At 40.9% G+C, this 23,303-nt stretch overlaps 3 protein-coding genes across 3 annotated transcripts in view; all 3 read right to left on the reverse strand.

Moving 5' to 3' along the window:
• Window positions 1–23,303, reverse strand: part of LOC146372098 (uncharacterized) — an 84,145-nt gene that overhangs the window by 30,468 nt on the left and 30,374 nt on the right. The gene's annotated exons all lie outside the window — the stretch shown is intronic.
• LOC146372101 (inositol polyphosphate-4-phosphatase type I A-like) lies at window positions 4,278–7,659 on the reverse strand (the record flags this gene model as incomplete). The annotated part of the gene is made up of 4 exons (XM_084952750.1): window positions 4,278–6,085; window positions 7,065–7,280; window positions 7,346–7,476; window positions 7,551–7,659. Coding segments are annotated over 4 exons (666 nt in total), but the record flags the coding sequence as incomplete, so codon positions are not given.
• Window positions 13,052–19,668, reverse strand: LOC146372102 (inositol polyphosphate-4-phosphatase type I A-like). Its single transcript, XM_084953296.1, has 4 exons — window positions 19,600–19,668; window positions 16,147–16,329; window positions 15,866–16,081; window positions 13,052–14,877 (listed from the first exon to the last, which is right to left on the reverse strand). Exons 1-4 carry the CDS (start codon window positions 19,666–19,668, stop codon window positions 14,668–14,670), a joined length of 678 nt encoding a protein of 225 aa, XP_084809422.1. The 3' UTR covers window positions 13,052–14,667.

A 23,303-nucleotide genomic window follows, 5' to 3' on the forward strand; every position in this document is an offset into this window, starting at 1 on the left:
TTTCAAAATGTTCACACTGATTTCACATGCTCATTAACTCACAACCAGCTGACCATATATATTTCTGCTGCTGAGCTGCTTTTTGATGGAGATTTTCTGAATTAATTTTGCTACCATAAGAGCAGGTAAGGTAGAAAGTCTACAATTAAAAAGAAAAAACCTCAATACAGTGGGAAGGAACAACTCACTTTTAACAGGAAGCACCCTCTGGCAGAACCACGGTCAGGGAGGGGCGGCCCGCTGCGACCCTTTGGGGATGAGGAGAGGAAGATGGGACAAAAGACACACTGTGGACGAGAGCCAGAGATGAATAAGAACTAATTATTGAATGCAGAGAGGTGTATAAACACATGGTGGGAATCCCCCAGCAGGGTAGTCCCAGGGTAACTAAGGGAGGATTCATGGTTACCTGATTCAGCCCTAGCTATATGCGTTAGCAAAAAGGAAACTTTGAAACTTAATCTTAAAAGTAGAGATAGTGTCTGTCTCCTGCATTCAAACTGGGGGCTGGTTCCACAGAAGGATGATCCCCTTCTACTTCTAAATATCCTAAAAACCACAAGTAAGCCCACAGTCTGAGAGCAAACTATCAAACTACGAGGTCTTTAAAATAAGATGATTATTCAAGACCTCATGTGTGATGGGAAGGATTCTGAATTTGATGCTGGACCCACAAATCATAAAAGAGAAACACTAACTCACACACACCAGAAAGTGCCAAGAATTATAATTATATGTAATTTAGTTTTGCATTCATTTATAATGCTTTCAACTATACAAATAAGACACTTCATGGGGGCGCCTGAGCCTTGTAGACACAACAAATATTGAACAAACCTCATGCGCCCTGTTGTTGACAAAACGATAAAAATGAATGTGTCCTTCTGTCTTATTTAGGTCATTTTTGTAGTTACAGAAAATCATTTGAATTCATTTTTCCTTAAATTATTTTAACCCTCTATTGATGCTATTGAAATTGGTCTGTTGCCTCAGGGCAACAACGGCAATAAGGGTTCCACAGTGTCACAGTTTTCTGCATATAGTCGATTAATAAATGTATGAGAAAACAACTAATCGATTCAAATTTTTTTATTTGAACAGATATCAAATTGATTTTCACAGAAGCGTTCAATGGAACAAATACATAAATGGTCAACTGACTGCTTTTTAAATAGGGTTTTTGTATTTTGCTCGAGCACTAAAAGCGCTTTATACAACATGCCTCATTCACCTATTCACCCAAACATTATTACAAGCACCTTTTCTACAATTAAGCTAAACATGCATAAAATGTTAGCAGTGGAGATTTGGCACCTGAAAGGACCCCCTTTGACCCACTCCTAGTTTGAGTCTATTTACATTTAAATACTGATACTTCAATTTTGCCTTGGTTTGAGCTCCATAAAGCAGGCAAACCAGAATTAATCACAGAAGGCGAAAAAACACTGAAACTACGTTTTAAGCTGCGAGCCAAACAAACCAACGGTAACCGTGTTTTGAAAAGAGCTATGAAGAGAAACAGCCAGACTACTGTAATTTCTCAAAAAAATATCGCTTATTATCGCTCTGTTTAATTTTCCAGTAGCTCACCATATTTGGGATCTTCTAACATCCACACTTCATGTTTAAACGGTGGTGCGGAGGCGGTGTACCGTCGCAGGACGGATGTAGCATTCAGCGAGGTGTGCCTTTTTTTCAGTTGCTAAGCAACAGATTTGCCCCACCCCTTCCGTTCTGATGGGCGGGGCAATCTTCAAAGGACTGGTGACGTTTCAAAGAAACCAGACCTTATATATAGACCTGGCTGTTCAGTTGAAACGCATTTATACAGCGGAACATTAGCAGCGCTTCTAAACGTTCAAACACGGAATTTAACACAAAACAACTAAAAAGTGAAATGGCAAGCTCAAACTGTAACACAATGACAAATGATAAAACAGTTCAGACCAATCGGGATAATTCTACAGTACATGCTTTGGTATCCCTCTTGAATAACTTGTTCAGTGGTTTTTCGAACAAGCAGTGGGCACACCTTGTCGCAGGCTATCCCGATTGGTTCACCGCTAAGCGGCTTGTAGTTTTTGTAGAGGACGTAATGGACCTGTGTGAACAGTCAGCAGCAGTACCACCACTGAGGTCTTCCCAGAATTCCACTGTACATGAAAACTGTTCTGTCCACACCACCACTGGCAAAACGTTATTGTCACCTGTGAAATTTTTAGACGATTCTGCTGAGCAGGAGTTTGATACAGCACAGAATATAGATGCTAACAGCCAAGAAACAGCTAACACAGAAGAAAGCTGTCAAAATGCTGACCAACACAGTGCTGCAAAAGCTGAAAACAATCCAATTCCAGATCCCCAGCAGCAGAAATCCTGTGTTGAACATGAAGCCAGTATCCCACCGTTAACAAACATAAGTCAAACGGCGTCATATAAAAAGATACAGAATCACAGATCTTCTGTAGACTGTGAGCCACCTGAAAAAACCTTAGACTTTGAAAGATGGTTAGAGACATTAATTCAGGCTGTGCTTTCAAAGCTTGGTAAACTTTTAAAGTGCCCTCATTCTCACCAGAAACTTTTGTTGGATCTAATCTTGCACAAATTCAAGGGGATGGATTTGCATTTAGACCGAAAAGTGCAGAATTATTTTCACTGCATTGCTAATGCCATTTTCACTGATATTTGTGACAAATTACATAATTTGTCACTAATATCAGTGAAAATGGGGGGGAGTGGGGAGGAGGATTCAATGAATTTAATGGAACCACAAATATTTAATATCATAACTACAGTATTCCAAGAACACCTGTTGGCAGTAACAGTTATCGATAGACTGGAATCATATGAAAAGAAAGAAAGATGCAGACTTTCAGTGGAAATCTTTGTGGAAGGACTGATTTCCCAGGTTGCAAAAAAATCAAGCATAGTCTTCAGTATTGAAAATGCTGAAGCTATTTCCAACCGGCTTACCATGAAAATCTGGACTGAAATCAGGGCCGAATACGACAAAATCCCCCCAGAGAAGTTCAAAAAACTCAGCGAGAGGGTTTTCAAATCCCTCTGTAAAAGATGGAAGCATGCAGCGGTTATTGTGAAATTCTGGCAATTAAACTCCAGAGAACCTGATGAAGATATTGTTAAAACTTTCAAAAGAAAGATATTCACAGAACCAAGTTGCATATCTAAGTGCTTCTCATCGGTGCGTGCATTTTTTGGGAGGTGTAAGGGAAGAAAAAAAGTTTCCCCTTTATAGTGACATCGTGATATCAACAGCAAAGTATTTTCTAAAACTCATTGGACACTTTAAATTAGCTAGTTTTACATTTAGATCAGATCAAGTCATTTTTGAAATCCCCAGGAATGGTCGCGGCAGATGGCCACCCCGCCCTGAGCCTGGTTCTGTCGAAGGTGTCTTCCTCTTAAAAGGGAGTTTTTCCTTCCCACTGTCGCCTCGTGCTTGCTCAGAGGGGTTTGTTCTTTTGGGGTTTTCTTTTTAATACTGTAAGTTGTTACCTTACAGTGTGAAGCGCCTTGAAAACACCATTGTTTCCTTTGGTGCTATACAGACTGAAGTGACTTGCACTGACAACATAACTAAGCTGGAACTTTAATTTAACATCAATAAAATTATAAAAAATATTACATCTTGATTTCTGCTTGTTTTCATTGTCTGTGACTTAATGAATACAAATCTGTCATTTAACAGATTTTTTCTTTATGTTAGTCTGACTGGTGATTCCACGTTGGCCTTAGGTGTTGGCGCGGATACGCTGTAGCCCCTGAGCCATTAATGGCCCAGCACACTATAGTAAAAACAAAACAACAGCCATCTCTCCAACTAGGAAAGGAAAATAATAAACTGCCTCCTTGGAGGCAACCTGACTCAAAACAGTTGCAGTCCAACTCAGACCGACTGCAATCACTCTCAGGCAGATTGATGAAGATCTGCAAATAACTGTTGTCTAATTTATAAAACGCAGACAGATTGCCAACACAATAGAGGACTGTACTTACATGGTTGCAAACTGGTTGTTATCATGCTTATATGAAAACATTGCTTTGGAGCAATGAAACTCAAACACATTCATTTTTAAAATGCCTCAAAATGAAATTTTGAAATATTTGGCTTTATGCTTTGAAAGTGCCGTTGTGAGTGGGAGTGTGAAATCCTTACTTGATGTGTTCCCTTTGCCTTTACTCAGACTTTTAATAGTCATATTGTCAGTTTTGGCCGACGGTCATGGGTCACTTCCACTAAAATAGCACAAGACTGGAGTAAAATGTACTTTATTAATGAGAACACATGGTGATACAGCAAAGAATCCAACCCTTCTGAAAAGCAAATGGCTTCCTGTTATACTCTACCTGATTCAGGTGAGCATCTGGAATAGACCAAGTCTGGGGGTCAGCAAACCAAAGGAAAACAAAACCCTCCCCATAAGAAAACCACTACAATATAACACATCATAGACATATTCAGATTTGTAACAAGTCCTATAAATAACTCCATAACATATAAACTTCAGTCTCTTCTATAGACATTAAAACAGCGGTCCCCAACCTTTTTTGCGCCACGGACCGGTTTATGCCCGACAATATTTTCACGGACCGGCCTTTAAGGTGTCGCAGATAAATACAACAAAATAAAACTAGTACCGGTACCGAAAAAAAGAAGATTTATTCATAACACACGTGAAAGACCCAGGAAAACAGAGTTAACGATAAAAAAACGATAAAAACTCTGAAAACCATACATTTCACACCCGAGCCTCATCTCTCGACCAAACGACGGTACGTGGCCCGGGGACCGCTGCCTTAAAACACCTTAACCACACAGTTAGGTTTCAGCCCTCGCTGACTCAGAACAAAGTAAGACAATCAGAGCTCGATTGGTTTTTACTTGTGCAGGGGAAGCCTGGTCGGATTCTCAGAGTTGCAAGCTCTACACCCAAACTCAGACAACTCCAACTCCGGCCTTCACTCGCAGCCTTTTATTGAATGAAAACAGTTACACAACCACCCATCGTAAACCCCATATGTTGTGTGGTAAAACCTAAGGCAGTGTGTGTGTGTGTGTGTGTGTGTGTGTGTGTCTGTATACGTGACTTCCTGGTTACAAACGTTTTAACCGCATCTCTAGTCATAAAAGGGTCATCTCCCCTCAACCTCGTATATGGCTTAACCTCTTTAACAGTCCACCATTTACATGGTGAGCCAATAAGGGGCAGGAAGTGAACATTCCTTACCAAATAAGGAAACCAGAATCTTACATCGATTGTGCCTGCAGTTGAAAACTATAGCTAGTAACATCCCCCAACATCCTACATGTGGGGGAGGAACAGAAAAATATCTGAACATACAGTTCAAGACAAGGTCCAAGCACAATAATGACAACTTTTAACAAAATCACTCCAACACACACTCCCCTAGCCTGGCACATTGGTTTGCTCCAGGAGCTCATAAGCAGGTGATTGAGCTGCTTTTACTCTTTACAAAGTGAGTACTGTTAACACTTCTCTTTTTACATATACAACTAATTTAGGTTACAGACAAATGATTAAATGTGAACAGCTCTAACACGGGTTCTTTTCCTGACACAGGTAGGATGGCCAGTCCCTGTCTCTTCACCTTTCACGAGTCACTTAAATAACAACCCAAAAAACCTAATAAAGAATCACAATCAACCAGTGTGTGTTTTTCTTCATTATGGTTTTTAAATACAAATCAGTCAGTCAATTAATAAAAATACAAGTAAGGGTAATGGAACCCCTGGTCTCCATTACACACATAAACACCATAAAGACACTAAGTCGTAGAGCTCTGAACTCCTTGCTTTTATGATATTTACACTTCTTCTTGGCCTTCTCCTTCACTCTGAGTCACACCAGGATAAACGCATCAGCTCAGACATACAATAATTAAAATATGTGTAGGTGACCGTTTGGCAGAAGACGATGTCGAGGCGGTACTGCAGTGACACGTCCGTGGCTATCGTCGGGGTGGTGTCCTGCATCAGCAGGAAGTCCATAGACTTCTTGGCTTTGTTGCTCATCATGGCGCTGTAGTCCGTGGGCGTGGCCTGCAAAAAGTGTAAATGAACCATCAGAGACCAAACACAAATATGCCTTCCAACCACTAGTTTAGACAACATCTTGCAAAGAGTGTGTATTTCAGAGTGCAGTTGTTTTTAAATTTGACAGAAACAGAAAAAAAAGACGGAACAGAAGGACAACAGGGAAAGCAGAAGCACCGACACACTGAAATCTTTTAGGGTGAAGCTCCAGAACTAGCCACAAATCCTGCTGGAAAGAACCTAAAAATACTTGCAGACATCTAATGGAGCAGTTTGATTCAAAAGCCTGGTGTCAGGCATGTTCTTTAATAAATAAGAAACGAGCTGATATGTTACAGACCCCAGTCTTTACGTAAAGAAAAAGCTGACATTTAGAGCGGTCTCGCAGCAGATTTTAAAACAGTGACACTGATTTGTGGGGTTTTTGGGCACAAATTTGAACCTTTTTGTTTTATCCATGTCCTTGAACACAGCTTGTGACTTGGGCGCTTTCATATGTACCGATTCATTTAGGTTTGTGCACTGAGGCCAGCTTTAGGTATTAAAAATAAGTCAGTCATAACACTTCTTACATTAGTTAAAAAGTTGAGCTTACACTAAACCAACATTACTGCAGCATTGCTGCAACATTGTAAAGAGAAAGATGACACACAGACCAGACATAAAACACTGAACACTTTTTAAATATAAGTCATTTAAGAGTATTTTGTCATAGAATAAAGTCGGCTGATATGGTGAAGGAAAAATCTGCTCACGAATCCTCCAACTTTTTAAAAGTAAGGAGTGACCTGAGCTGGAAATCAACATGAGAGGGATGACTCAAGAAGAAGAAGCAACAAGAAAAGAAAAACAGAGTTCAGAGTGTAGTTAAGATATTAAGCTGTATCCACAATGTGTGCCAAGAAACTAAGCTTGTCTGTTCTCATGCTAAAGAAAAAAAAAAATCTGGAATCAGAAAACAGCCAATAACTGCTGATCAACTCACCCACTCCTCTTCGTGCCAGTCCACGTGCAGTGACGACTGGCTGTTGTGACCGCTGTACTTTGCTCTCAGCGTATCCTGGTCATTGCGGAGCACTACTTGTTCAGACTCAGCAGAAGGAGAAGCTTTGGTTGCGATGTACTCGCCCCGTACTGCGTTCAGGGCCTGAATAGCTGAAGCTAGCAGCTTGCAGCCGCACACTGTCACCAGCTGACGGGTCTGAAAGGAAGAGGGTATGAATGAAATATGAAGCGTCCCCATGTAACGTCAAACAGTTTTAGTACCTTGTCAGCCAGACTGGCGAGCGTCCACTCCAGTCCGCTGGCCGATTGGTCTTTGGCAGCTTGAGACAGCCTCTTTGCGTAATAGCTGACCTGAGTCTTCAGCGTGTTGACACTGGCTTTGAATGATGGACCTGACAAATAGAGCAAGAAGCTTAGTCGTGACCTTTTTTCTTTTAGGTGTACTCGGGCCTGCACATACACTGACCTGTGTATTCACTGAGGTCACACAGCGTCTCTTGGTACCAGAGTATTATGATCTGGTACTGAGAGACGATCTGCCGCCCCAGGTTCTCCCAGCAGGGGGACAACTCTCTTCAGGATGCACTTCAAATTGCAATAAGAGCAGTGGCAATTATCCACAATCAGAAATTATTTTCAATTTTGAAAACATTTTGAGTTTGTGTGTTGCATGCTAACATGCTGACATTATCATATGTGTAATAATACTAAATCTTCATCTTATGCACACACAAAAAACAAATATGGCTCCTTTGTGCAGGGTTTTCTGGCATGTTCATTTATGCTTCCCAATTAAAAAAAAAAAGAAAAAGAAAAAAAGAAAAAGAAAAAGCAAACTTCTTGCTTCTCAGCCACATCCTCACCATTTTTTTAGATAGTTATATAAACATACTGTGAGTGAGTCACAATCTTAAATACAATAGTTGAAGGAACAAAAAATTAATGTTTAAAAATACCAGTCAAATCTGATCAAAGTAAATAAATAATAAGTATACAATGTAGTTTTAAGACTTATCTCAAAGTTTCATAACATTAATGTTCTAGAGGTTCTAGGTCTGACCAACCGTGTCCGCCGTGGGCAAAAAGATGACAGTCAATACAATTCTAAAATTTAATTTATAAACACAATGAATAATAGTTAAAAAAAAAAAGTCCAGTGTCCCATTTAGGTACAAAGTAAAAATACACAGTCCAAGGCCAGAGCCAGCTATGCCACAAAGCCAGTTGCACTCCACACATTGTTCACTTCAACAGGGGTAGCAATTGTCCTCTGAGACCCACCACCCTGTAAGTAGAAAACCAGTGATCACTCCATCCTCTGCAACTCAGCTGCCTTTAGGCTACAGCATATAATAGGCCCTAGCCTGCACAGAGCAACAAAATAAGACAATTCACTATATAATTCACAACCCATCCATCCCAAACATATCAGATCATTAGAGGTTTTGTCACATTACATACCTGCACTGAGAGACAAAATAACACAGCAGTGTTTGTAATGTGGGCTATAAGTAGACTAGCATCTCAGTGCAATCAATTACACCTGCCTCCAATTAGTCCAGCCCTTTTACAGTCATTGACTGGGTGAGAAAACACGAGCAAATCAACCCAAGAGACAAGCAGGAAGACTCTCTGAAGGCTCCTGTGGCTGCACAGGCAGTCTTACAATTACGAGGTTGGAGAGTTGTTGTTTCAAAATGTTCACACTGATTTCACATGCTCATTAACTCACAACCAGCTGACCATATATATTTCTGCTGCTGAGCTGCTTTTTGATGGAGATTTTCTGAATTAATTTTGCTACCATAAGAGCAGGTAAGGTAGAAAGTCTACAATTAAAAAGAAAAAACCTCAATACAGTGGGAAGGAACAACTCACTTTTAACAGGAAGCACCCTCTGGCAGAACCACGGTCAGGGAGGGGCGGCCCGCTGCGACCCTTTGGGGATGAGGAGAGGAAGATGGGACAAAAGACACACTGTGGACGAGAGCCAGAGATGAATAAGAACTAATTATTGAATGCAGAGAGGTGTATAAACACATGGTGGGAATCCCCCAGCAGGGTAGTCCCAGGGTAACTAAGGGAGGATTCATGGTTACCTGATTCAGCCCTAGCTATATGCGTTAGCAAAAAGGAAACTTTGAAACTTAATCTTAAAAGTAGAGATAGTGTCTGTCTCCTGCATTCAAACTGGGGGCTGGTTCCACAGAAGGATGATCCCCTTCTACTTCTAAATATCCTAAAAACCACAAGTAAGCCCACAGTCTGAGAGCAAACTATCAAACTACGAGGTCTTTAAAATAAGATGATTATTCAAGACCTCATGTGTGATGGGAAGGATTCTGAATTTGATGCTGGACCCACAAATCATAAAAGAGAAACACTAACTCACACACACCAGAAAGTGCCAAGAATTATAATTATATGTAATTTAGTTTTGCATTCATTTATAATGCTTTCAACTATACAAATAAGACACTTCATGGGGGCGCCTGAGCCTTGTAGACACAACAAATATTGAACAAACCTCATGCGCCCTGTTGTTGACAAAACGATAAAAATGAATGTGTCCTTCTGTCTTATTTAGGTCATTTTTGTAGTTACAGAAAATCATTTGAATTCATTTTTCCTTAAATTATTTTAACCCTCTATTGATGCTATTGAAATTGGTCTGTTGCCTCAGGGCAACAACGGCAATAAGGGTTCCACAGTGTCACAGTTTTCTGCATATAGTCGATTAATAAATGTATGAGAAAACAACTAATCGATTCAAATTTTTTTATTTGAACAGATATCAAATTGATTTTCACAGAAGCGTTCAATGGAACAAATACATAAATGGTCAACTGACTGCTTTTTAAATAGGGTTTTTGTATTTTGCTCGAGCACTAAAAGCGCTTTATACAACATGCCTCATTCACCTATTCACCCAAACATTATTACAAGCACCTTTTCTACAATTAAGCTAAACATGCATAAAATGTTAGCAGTGGAGATTTGGCACCTGAAAGGACCCCCTTTGACCCACTCCTAGTTTGAGTCTATTTACATTTAAATACTGATACTTCAATTTTGCCTTGGTTTGAGCTCCATAAAGCAGGCAAACCAGAATTAATCACAGAAGGCGAAAAAACACTGAAACTACGTTTTAAGCTGCGAGCCAAACAAACCAACGGTAACCGTGTTTTGAAAAGAGCTATGAAGAGAAACAGCCAGACTACTGTAATTTCTCAAAAAAATATCGCTTATTATCGCTCTGTTTAATTTTCCAGTAGCTCACCATATTTGGGATCTTCTAACATCCACACTTCATGTTTAAACGGTGGTGCGGAGGCGGTGTACCGTCGCAGGACGGATGTAGCATTCAGCGAGGTGTGCCTTTTTTTCAGTTGCTAAGCAACAGATTTGCCCCACCCCTTCCGTTCTGATGGGCGGGGCAATCTTCAAAGGACTGGTGACGTTTCAAAGAAACCAGACCTTATATATAGACCTGGCTGTTCAGTTGAAACGCATTTATACAGCGGAACATTAGCAGCGCTTCTAAACGTTCAAACACGGAATTTAACACAAAACAACTAAAAAGTGAAATGGCAAGCTCAAACTGTAACACAATGACAAATGATAAAACAGTTCAGACCAATCGGGATAATTCTACAGTACATGCTTTGGTATCCCTCTTGAATAACTTGTTCAGTGGTTTTTCGAACAAGCAGTGGGCACACCTTGTCGCAGGCTATCCCGATTGGTTCACCGCTAAGCGGCTTGTAGTTTTTGTAGAGGACGTAATGGACCTGTGTGAACAGTCAGCAGCAGTACCACCACTGAGGTCTTCCCAGAATTCCACTGTACATGAAAACTGTTCTGTCCACACCACCACTGGCAAAACGTTATTGTCACCTGTGAAATTTTTAGACGATTCTGCTGAGCAGGAGTTTGATACAGCACAGAATATAGATGCTAACAGCCAAGAAACAGCTAACACAGAAGAAAGCTGTCAAAATGCTGACCAACACAGTGCTGCAAAAGCTGAAAACAATCCAATTCCAGATCCCCAGCAGCAGAAATCCTGTGTTGAACATGAAGCCAGTATCCCACCGTTAACAAACATAAGTCAAACGGCGTCATATAAAAAGATACAGAATCACAGATCTTCTGTAGACTGTGAGCCACCTGAAAAAACCTTAGACTTTGAAAGATGGTTAGAGACATTAATTCAGGCTGTGCTTTCAAAGCTTGGTAAACTTTTAAAGTGCCCTCATTCTCACCAGAAACTTTTGTTGGATCTAATCTTGCACAAATTCAAGGGGATGGATTTGCATTTAGACCGAAAAGTGCAGAATTATTTTCACTGCATTGCTAATGCCATTTTCACTGATATTTGTGACAAATTACATAATTTGTCACTAATATCAGTGAAAATGGGGGGGAGTGGGGAGGAGGATTCAATGAATTTAATGGAACCACAAATATTTAATATCATAACTACAGTATTCCAAGAACACCTGTTGGCAGTAACAGTTATCGATAGACTGGAATCATATGAAAAGAAAGAAAGATGCAGACTTTCAGTGGAAATCTTTGTGGAAGGACTGATTTCCCAGGTTGCAAAAAAATCAAGCATAGTCTTCAGTATTGAAAATGCTGAAGCTATTTCCAACCGGCTTACCATGAAAATCTGGACTGAAATCAGGGCCGAATACGACAAAATCCCCCCAGAGAAGTTCAAAAAACTCAGCGAGAGGGTTTTCAAATCCCTCTGTAAAAGATGGAAGCATGCAGCGGTTATTGTGAAATTCTGGCAATTAAACTCCAGAGAACCTGATGAAGATATTGTTAAAACTTTCAAAAGAAAGATATTCACAGAACCAAGTTGCATATCTAAGTGCTTCTCATCGGTGCGTGCATTTTTTGGGAGGTGTAAGGGAAGAAAAAAAGTTTCCCCTTTATAGTGACATCGTGATATCAACAGCAAAGTATTTTCTAAAACTCATTGGACACTTTAAATTAGCTAGTTTTACATTTAGATCAGATCAAGTCATTTTTGAAATCCCCAGGAATGGTCGCGGCAGATGGCCACCCCGCCCTGAGCCTGGTTCTGTCGAAGGTGTCTTCCTCTTAAAAGGGAGTTTTTCCTTCCCACTGTCGCCTCGTGCTTGCTCAGAGGGGTTTGTTCTTTTGGGGTTTTCTTTTTAATACTGTAAGTTGTTACCTTACAGTGTGAAGCGCCTTGAAAACACCATTGTTTCCTTTGGTGCTATACAGACTGAAGTGACTTGCACTGACAACATAACTAAGCTGGAACTTTAATTTAACATCAATAAAATTATAAAAAATATTACATCTTGATTTCTGCTTGTTTTCATTGTCTGTGACTTAATGAATACAAATCTGTCATTTAACAGATTTTTTCTTTATGTTAGTCTGACTGGTGATTCCACGTTGGCCTTAGGTGTTGGCGCGGATACGCTGTAGCCCCTGAGCCATTAATGGCCCAGCACACTATAGTAAAAACAAAACAACAGCCATCTCTCCAACTAGGAAAGGAAAATAATAAACTGCCTCCTTGGAGGCAACCTGACTCAAAACAGTTGCAGTCCAACTCAGACCGACTGCAATCACTCTCAGGCAGATTGATGAAGATCTGCAAATAACTGTTGTCTAATTTATAAAACGCAGACAGATTGCCAACACAATAGAGGACTGTACTTACATGGTTGCAAACTGGTTGTTATCATGCTTATATGAAAACATTGCTTTGGAGCAATGAAACTCAAACACATTCATTTTTAAAATGCCTCAAAATGAAATTTTGAAATATTTGGCTTTATGCTTTGAAAGTGCCGTTGTGAGTGGGAGTGTGAAATCCTTACTTGATGTGTTCCCTTTGCCTTTACTCAGACTTTTAATAGTCATATTGTCAGTTTTGGCCGACGGTCATGGGTCACTTCCACTAAAATAGCACAAGACTGGAGTAAAATGTACTTTATTAATGAGAACACATGGTGATACAGCAAAGAATCCAACCCTTCTGAAAAGCAAATGGCTTCCTGTTATACTCTACCTGATTCAGGTGAGCATCTGGAATAGACCAAGTCTGGGGGTCAGCAAACCAAAGGAAAACAAAACCCTCCCCATAAGAAAACCACTACAATATAACACATCATAGACATATTCAGATTTGTAACAAGTCCTATAAATAACTCCATAACATATAAACTTCAGTCTCTTCTATAGACATTAAAACAGCGGTCCCCAACCTTTTTTGCGCCACGGACCGGTTTATGCCCGACAATATTTTCACGGACCGGCCTTTAAGGTGTCGCAGATAAATACAACAAAATAAAACTAGTACCGGTACCGAAAAAAAGAAGATTTATTCATAACACACGTGAAAGACCCAGGAAAACAGAGTTAACGATAAAAAAACGATAAAAACTCTGAAAACCATACATTTCACACCCGAGCCTCATCTCTCGACCAAACGACGGTACGTGGCCCGGGGACCGCTGCCTTAAAACACCTTAACCACACAGTTAGGTTTCAGCCCTCGCTGACTCAGAACAAAGTAAGACAATCAGAGCTCGATTGGTTTTTACTTGTGCAGGGGAAGCCTGGTCGGATTCTCAGAGTTGCAAGCTCTACACCCAAACTCAGACAACTCCAACTCCGGCCTTCACTCGCAGCCTTTTATTGAATGAAAACAGTTACACAACCACCCATTGTAAACCCCATATGTTGTGTGGTAAAACCTAAGGCACTGTGTGTGTGTGTGTGTGTGTGTGTGTGTGAGAGAGAGTGTATGTGTGTCTGTATACGTGACTTCCTGGTTACAAACGTTTTAACCGCATCTCTAGTCATAAAAGGGTCATCTCCCCTCAACCTCGTATATGGCTTAACCTCTTTAACAGTCCACCATTTACATGGTGAGCCCATAAGGGGCAGGAAGTGAACATTCCTTACCAAATAAGGAAACCAGAATCTTACATCGATTGTGCCTGCAGTTGAAAACTATAGCTAGTAACATCCCCCAACATCCTACATGTGGGGGAGGAACAGAAAAATATCTGAACATACAGTTCAAGACAAGGTCCAAGCACAATAATGACAACTTTTAACAAAATCACTCCAACACACACTCCCCTAGCCTGGCACATTGGTTTGCTCCAGGAGCTCATAAGCAGGTGATTGAGCTGCTTTTACTCTTTACAAAGTGAGTACTGTTAACACTTCTCTTTTTACATATACAACTAATTTAGGTTACAGACAAATGATTAAATGTGAACAGCTCTAACACGGGTTCTTTTCCTGACACAGGTAGGATGGCCAGTCCCTGTCTCTTCACCTTTCACGAGTCACTTAAATAACAACCCAAAAAACCTAATAAAGAATCACAATCAACCAGTGTGTGTTTTTCTTCATTATGGTTTTTAAATACAAATCAGTCAGTCAATTAATAAAAATACAAGTAAGGGTAATGGAACCCCTGGTCTCCATTACACACATAAACACCATAAAGACACTAAGTCGTAGAGCTCTGAACTCCTTGCTTTTATGATATTTACACTTCTTCTTGGCCTTCTCCTTCACTCTGAGTCACACCAGGATAAACGCATCAGCTCAGACATACAATAATTAAAATATGTGTAGGTGACCGTTTGGCAGAAGACGATGTCGAGGCGGTACTGCAGTGACACGTCCGTGGCTATCGTCGGGGTGGTGTCCTGCATCAGCAGGAAGTCCATAGACTTCTTGGCTTTGTTGCTCATCATGGCGCTGTAGTCCGTGGGCGTGGCCTGCAAAAAGTGTAAATGAACCATCAGAGACCAAACACAAATATGCCTTCCAACCACTAGTTTAGACAACATCTTGCAAAGAGTGTGTATTTCAGAGTGCAGTTGTTTTTAAATTTGACAGAAACAGAAAAAAAAGACGGAACAGAAGGACAACAGGGAAAGCAGAAGCACCGACACACTGAAATCTTTTAGGGTGAAGCTCCAGAACTAGCCACAAATCCTGCTGGAAAGAACCTAAAAATACTTAAAAATACTTGCAGACATCTAATGGAGCAGTTTGATTCAAAAGCCTGGTGTCAGGCATGTTCTTTAATAAATAAGAAACGAGCTGATATGTTACAGACCCCAGTCTTTACGTAAAGAAAAAGCTGACATTTAGAGCGGTCTCGCAGCAGATTTTAAAACAGTGACACTGATTTGTGGGGTTTTTGGGCACAAATTTGAACCTTTTTGTTTTATCCATGTCCTTGAACACAGCTTGTGACTTGGGCGCTTTCATATGTACCGATTCATTTAGGTTTGTGCACTGAGGCCAGCTTTAGGTATTAAAAACGAGTCAGTCATAACACTTCTTACATTAGTTAAAAAGTTGAGCTTACACTAAACCAACATTACTGCAGCATTGCTGCAACATTGTAAAGAGAAAGATGACACACAGACCAGACATAAAACACTGAACACTTTTTAAATATAAGTCATTTAAGAGTATTTTGTCATAGAATAAAGTCGGCTGATATGGTGAAGGAAAAATCTGCTCACGAATCCTCCAACTTCTTAAAAGTAAGGAGTGACCTGAGCTGGAAATCAACATGAGAGGGATGACTCAAGAAGAAGAAGCAACAAGAAAAGAAAAACAGAGTTCAGAGTGTAGTTAAGATATTAAGCTGTATCCACAATGTGTGCCAAGAAACTAAGCTTGTCTGTTCTCATGCTAAAGAAAAAAAAAATCTGGAATCAGAAAACAGCCAATAACTGCTGATCAACTCACCCACTCCTCTTCGTGCCAGTCCACGTGCAGTGACGACTGGCTGTTGTGACCGCTGTACTTTGCTCTCAGCGTATCCTGGTCATTGCGGAGCACTACTTGTTCAGACTCAGCAGAAGGAGAAGCTTTGGTTGCGATGTACTCGCCCCGTACTGCGTTCAGGGCCTGAATAGCTGAAGCTAGCAGCTTGCAGCCGCACACTGTCACCAGCTGACGGGTCTGAAAGGAAGAGGGTATGAATGAAATATGAAGCGTCCCCATGTAACGTCAAACAGTTTTAGTACCTTGTCAGCCAGACTGGCGAGCGTCCACTCCAGTCCGCTGGCCGATTGGTCTTTGGCAGCTTGAGACAGCCTCTCTGCGTAATAGCTGACCTGAGTCTTCAGCGTGTTGACGTGGGCGATGATCTCTTTGGCTCGGACAGTGTCCTGGGGTATGTGGATGATGACTGAGAGCTGGAGAGGGCACTACTGCAGGGAACAAAGACACACAGACACGTCTGTATCCGAGCTGGGACTGAGGATGCTCTTACACTCACCAGCCACTTTATTAGGTACATGTGTTCAAAAGCTTGTGGCAGCAATTTAGTGCATTTAGACAAATAAAGACAATAGAGTGGCCTGCAGGTGTATATTTTTGTAATGTTTCTGTCTTATGCCTGAAATATGTTTCAGCAGGAAATATACGCTGTAACTGGAAACAACAGCGTGGAATGGACTGGTTTAGTGTTAAGAGGTGTTACATCTGAAGTTAGAACGTAAATTTCCTGCAGAAATCTAAATCAAGCTTCAGAGGTACTGTTCCAAAAATATAGGGAGGGACGTTACCCACCAGATGTAAAAACAAACACTGTCTGCATGCACATGCCTGCTCTCAATGAGCCTAATCGTGGCTTAGAAAAAACAACGAGGAGCCGACTTCGATAAATGCCGGGGACGGAGAGCGATACCACTCGCTTCACAAATTCAGACCATCTGTGTAGAAGAATTTTAGAAACGCCTCATTGATATTGTCAGGATTTGACTTTCCAAGCACAGAAACATGTTTTTGATAGACTTTTAAATGACTGAATTTATACAATGAGCAGTATTCATATACAACTTTGTGACAAAGGATTTGCTCATTTTAAGGTAACACACATTTTAGTTCTATATTAGTGAACACATCACCGATGCGCTACGTGCCCTTTTTTCCTTGCATTAACATGATAAGCTGTGCAAAACCCCATTCTTCCAGCTTAAAACTGAAAATACTTTGTTGTACAAATCTTAAGGATAAGATAAGAAGAACTTTATTTATCCCAAGGGAAATTCTTTAGTCATACACATACTCAATGCAGCAAGAGAGACAGAGGAACAGAGGAATAAGATATACCATATATACAATAAGAATACTACTATTACAGTAATATACAGTAGGATAGTGCAAAATGCAATATCAAATAACTCTAATGAAGTTAGTTCAGTCAAATGAAAACAAGCAACGCAGTGCAAGGACTCACCATTCCTCCTCATTTACGCTGATTGGAAAAGTAACAAAAGCAAAATTAAGAGGAAGCCATAAAATGGGAACTGAAGTATTAATGCAGAAATTGAAGAAACAAGATGACCAAAAACGACTGTTTAAATACAAATCACAAGACGAATAAAGCAAAATATAAAAACCCAAAACAGGAGCAGAGGTCATCGCTATGCGATTGCATTTGTCCCTAACCACCAGAATCCCTCACGTTAACTTTTATCGAGTGGAAAAAAGTGAAGCTGGAGTTCATCCTCCAGCTTCACTGTGCTAATGTTATGCTAACAAAGCTGTGTCGCTAGCAATCACGTAGCACAACATTATATACCAGGTAGTCCAACTTCAGTAACCCTGCAAACGCCACTGCTGTTTAGTTTTCTGTCTTCATTTATGTTGGAAGTGGTAGCAGAGCTGTACGTTTTAATTAGTTTAAAAAAATCTCTCAGTCAGAACATGGTATGAAATGTTTAGGTGGAAACTAGCGAGCTAACTTCCTGTTAACTTGTAACTCCTTTAAATTTAATAAATTCTGTTTTCATTGATGCATGGATGTTAAACTTAATTGTTACACCTGGTAAAGCAGCAAGGTTGATGATTTTATTAAAGATGAAAGAATTTAGACCGTTTTTAACTCTCAGTGTTCGTTTGACTTTGGGAGCTGAAGCCCACGGAGTTTTGGACCCAGATTACTCCGCGAAGCTCCTCACTACGGCAGCCGTAATGCTCTAACAATCCATCAAGCAGTGCAGCTTACCAAAGTTGTACTAAAACATTTTTTAACAGATTTCTGCACGCCAAAATCGGTTCGAGGTCAGTAAGCACAACCAGAATTCATACATAGGCACACTTTCGATTTTTGAGAAAATTAATTAAGTGTGCCATATAGTGTGGAAAATATGTTATACAGAAGAAAAGAATATTTCGCGATATATATCGTTACCGCACGTGCTTCAAATTATACCGCGATATGGATTTTAGGCCATATCGCCCAGCCCTAATCTGACGCCCGACTTTACTCTCAACTTACTGTTTCTTTGCTCCCTCAAACTTCTGGATGAGCTTCCTCAGAACGCCATTTTTAGAAACCCTGGCAGTGAGCAGCCGGTGCTCCGACAGTTACGACATCATATGTCTGTTCTGGAAAGACAAACAAGGATGTTTTAGAGGCACAAAAAGAAGTATGTGCAATCACAAGAAGATTTTTTTAAATCATATGTATTTGTGTCTAAACCAAAACCCATTTCCCCTGTCCAAATCACGTTTTATGTTTTTAAACCCACTTTGCACAGCGAGGCATGTTTTGAAAAATTATTCTTACAAAGGGGGAATGAAACAACTACGCTTAAAATAAAGATGGTATTAGTTTTTTTTGTTGCAACCTGTAATTTATTGTAGTTTACTTTTATTTGTTTGCTTTTGGTTTTTTAAAGGTTTGAGGTGTGAAAGAAACTGCAGTTGAGTTTGAAAACAATAAACGGCTGTGTGTGGTTTGAGGATGTGTTTGTGCCGGGGGGCTGCGAAGATTTTCTTGTAAAACAAACAGGGGCCTAGCAAAAGAAAAAAAAAAGGTTTGGGAACCACTGGTTTAATGTAACATCCTTTTATTTATCCTCCCTGTCCTATATATCCAGGTTCAAGGTCATGGGTTTGGTCAATCTAAGGAGAGAAACTTAGACCTCCCTTTTGCCAGCCACCTCTTCCAGCTCATCTGGGGGAAAACTGAATTATTTCCAAGCCAACTGTGAAATGTAATCTCTCCACCGAGCCCTCAGTTTGCCCTGGGGTACCTCCAGGACATGCCTAAAACACCTCATATGCAGGTGGTGTCCAGAAGGCATCCAAATCACATGCCAGAATCACATCAGCTGCCTCCTTTCGATGTGAAGGAGCAGTGGCTCTAATCCAAATGCCTCCCCAATGACTGAACTCTTCATCCTATCACAAAGGCAAAGGCTGTCTACCCTTCAGAGAAGGGTTATTTTGTCACTTATATCTGCCATCTCATTCTTTCTGTCACTATCTAAAGCTCACGACCATAGTTGATGGTGGGGAGGTAGATTGACCGATAAATCAACAGCTTCACTTTTATGCTTAACTCTTACTTCAAAACAACAGAGCCCCAATCTGTCTGTCAACCTCCCGCTCTGTTCTCCCTTCATTTGTGAATAAGACCTTGAGGTACCAAAATTCTCCATTTGATGCAGCGAGTCATCCCTGACCTGGAGATAGGACTCTGCTCTTTCTTTGCTGAAGACCACGGCCCTTGACTTGAAGGTGCTCACTGTCATTCCTGCAACTTCACTCTTAGATGCAAACCATCCCAGTTTACATCTAAGGCTGTCTGGGAACGTTTAGAGACAGGACACTCTCAGCCATCTGCTCCAGCACTCGTAGGTGGTTCCCATCAGTGGTTGGGAAGCGGCACATCCTCGACATCGTGCCGCCAAACACTGAAGAAACACAAAATTCAGTTAGCTGGGATTAGATGAAGACGGATCTGACCAAAGTTTTTCTCTGTGGACTGCCACTCAATCTCCGAGGTAAACAGACACCTCCCATTCACCGGGGACAATCAATTTAACTCAACCTCTTCAGGATATGTGACTGGAAGAGTTAATGAAGCTCTGTAAAATTGTCCACTTCTTTGTAAATGAACCGTCCCATGTTGTGTAGCTCTCTGGATTTTGTACTTATTGGCCTACATATTTATTTATTATACAGGCTATACAGTACATAAGATCAAAACTCACGTTTTATCTAACTAAAGTGTTTAATTATGTGGGCTACAGACTAGGGCTGCCATGATTCCTTGACTAGTCACGATTACTTCGACTATCAAAATCGTCAACAACATATTTAATAGTCGACGCTAGTGGTGCAGCAGATCACGGTTGATCCGTAATCCGAACTGATGCTGAAACGCACGTGATCCAAAGATTCGAAAAAGAAGAAAAAAAAAGCGCGTGGTGGGTCTGTCAAGCAATAGTTATGGTCAGCGCTAGCGGTCCAAGTGGAGGAGCAGAGGAGTTTGCGGTATGTAAGCAGACCTTTGCTGCCCAGTCCGACCGGACTAAAGCTATTACAAAAGCTATTGGGCTGTTTAGCTGCAGACGGGTGGCTGTATTCCGTTGTGCAAAACAAGGGGTTTAAACTATGATGAACGTGCTTGAGCCACATATGATATCCCGTTGTGCATCCACTTTAGTGGCAAGATCGTTCCAGGCATGTATGAGCAGGAAAATATTTAAGTTATGGCTGAACTGTCCCAGATATCTTGGTGGACATCCAGGGCAACGGAAAGCTACGTGACCGTGACAGCTCATTATATTGGAGTGCAATATAATGGGCGGTATGTATTATTGTAGGGTCTACCTTACAATATAAAGCGCCTTGAGGTGACTGTTGTTGTGATTTGGCGCTTTATAAATAAAACTGAATTGAATTGAATTGAGTGGTAGATACAAAGCCCTATACTGCCCTATATTGTACCATAATTGTTTTAAAAAATAATTGCGTGGAATGAGTCTAGAGTTGAATGTTTTTAACAGGCAAAAAAATACTTCAATAACTAAATAAGTAAATGTTCAATTTTTGTCTTTTTTCTTTTTTTTGCTGATCCGAAAATTGATCCGATCCGTGACTTAAAACAGTGATCCGATCCGAGAGATTTTCGATCGGTTGCACCACTAGTCGACGCGTCGTTTGAAGCTTTGTAAGATCCCGAAAGACGCAGGAATAAACAGTAGGTAAACAGCAGTGTAATAACAGACTGAAACAGAAGATTGCAGCACTGCATGTACAAGGATGCCAGCTGCAGTTAAACCCTGAAGAAGAAGAAGAAGCAGCAGTCTCCGGTATCGTAGCTGTGTACGAGGCCGATTACGTTACAGCGACGGGAGTAAGGCTGTCCAAATTCGAAGACGCCTCCAAATGCGGTCGACAATGCGTTCTTCATTTCCCCAGATTTGAAGGATGGGTCGGGTGTATCCTTTGTGGCCAAACCCGATTCATAGCGCGGCCCAGCCAATTCCAGTTTCCAACAAGGGTAAGGCTCACTAGATCCGTGGAGAACAGCGAACACCCGGCACATCGTTTTCAAACCCCCCGCGGTCTTTTGCTACTCAGGTTAAACATGATATATAAGTCACTTAGATAACCTAAAAAATTTTATTGTTTGGCTTTTTTCAGTGTTTTATTTGTTCCGGAGTAAGTTTGGCTGAGATTAAAGTTATAGATTTTACACATCTGAATAAACGTCAAACAGAAAACTGATTAAACAGAAGTTTGAGATGGTCGAGAATTTACTCCAATGTCCTGTTAAATTTTAGGGAGCAAAGAGCAGACGACTTAATTTATTAAACCACTGAGACAATTTTCAAATTTCATTAAAAGTCTAATCTATCATCTTGTCTTTATTTTTAGTTAGCACATACTTTAAACACTTTAAGCAGTAAACTAATTATAGTTATATAAGAGCAGATGAATGCTGGTGCAATACGCCGTATGTTTTACGTCCAATGGATACATGATCTGATTAGTCGACTAATCGCAAAAATAATTGATGACTAGTCGACTATGAAAATAATCGTTTGTGGCAGCCCTACTACAGACAATAATCAAGTTTATATGAAAAACTATATTTTTCTATCTCCAAAAGTTGATTCTGTTCATCTGGACGTAGCGTTTTGTGGGAGAAACGTTTCGTCACTCATCCAAGTGACTTCTTCAGTCTCAGCTGACTGCAGGGTTCTCCAAATCTTATAAACAGTAAATTTGCATAATGACTGAAACCAGCCCACTGAGGGAACAATGGGCTGGGAGGTCAGTTCCTTAATCATAATTATGCAAATTCTCATGACCGCTGATCAACAACCACTGACCAAAACCCACTGATCAAAGACCACAGATCAATGGCCATGACTACCATTCACAGAGAGTTGGGGAATGGCTGCAATCACAGCATTGTAAGATGGCGAAAGATGTACCCTTAGGACCCCTCCTCGATTCAGAGATGGTCTTTCCCTTTTCACGTAAATGGCCTCCTTGACTCCGCGCTCAAACCAGCGTTCCTCTCTGTCCAGGATGTGTACATCCTCATCATTGAAAGAGTGTCCACTGGCCTGTAGGTGTAAATAGACTGCAGAGTCCTGGCCTGACGAGGTAGCTCTTCTGTGTTGTGCCGTCCGCTTCGCCAGAGGTCGTTTGGTTTCCCCGATGTATAAATCCTGGCAATCCTCCTGGCACTTAACAGCGTACACTATGTTACTCTGTTTGTGTCGGGGGGCCCGATCCTTGGGGTGGACCAATTTTTGGCGCAGCGTGTTTTGGGGTTTAAAAGCCACAGAGACCTGGTGTTTAGAAAAAATGCGTCTCAACTGCTCTGATACTCCTGACACATATGGGATCACTACAGGTTTTTGCTTGGGCAGCGGTTGTCCTTCTCTCCTGGATTAGCTGGAGCTTTCTTTAGGTGCCTTTCCCGCTTTGACAGAAGTCCAGCTGGGATAACCACATTTACTCAGGGCCTTCTTGATGTGCTGTTCTTCTGCCTCCCTGGCCACTGTGTCTGTGGGGATGATGTTCGCTCTGTGTTGTAGCGTCCTAATGACACCCAGTTTGTGCTCCAGTGGATGATGAGAGTCAAACCTTAGATACTGATCCGTATGTGTAGGTTTATGGTACACGTCAGCTTTTAGATGTCCCCCATTACTAATGGAAATCTCACAGTCTAAGAAGGCTAACCTGCCACTTTTCATATCCTCCCTGGTGAATTTGATGTGTCGGTCCACCGAGTTAATGTGATCCATGAAATGTAGTACGTCCTGAGATTTGATTTTCACCCAGGTGTCATCCACATATCTGAACCAATGGCTTGGTGGTGTTCCAGGGTAGGATAGCAAAGCCATCTTTTCCACTTCTTCCA

The sequence above is a fragment of the Perissodus microlepis genome, chromosome 15, assembly GCF_051167445.1.
Source record: "Perissodus microlepis isolate ML-2025 ecotype Zambia chromosome 15, ASM5116744v1, whole genome shotgun sequence".
Lineage (NCBI taxonomy): Eukaryota > Metazoa > Chordata > Actinopteri > Cichliformes > Cichlidae > Perissodus > Perissodus microlepis.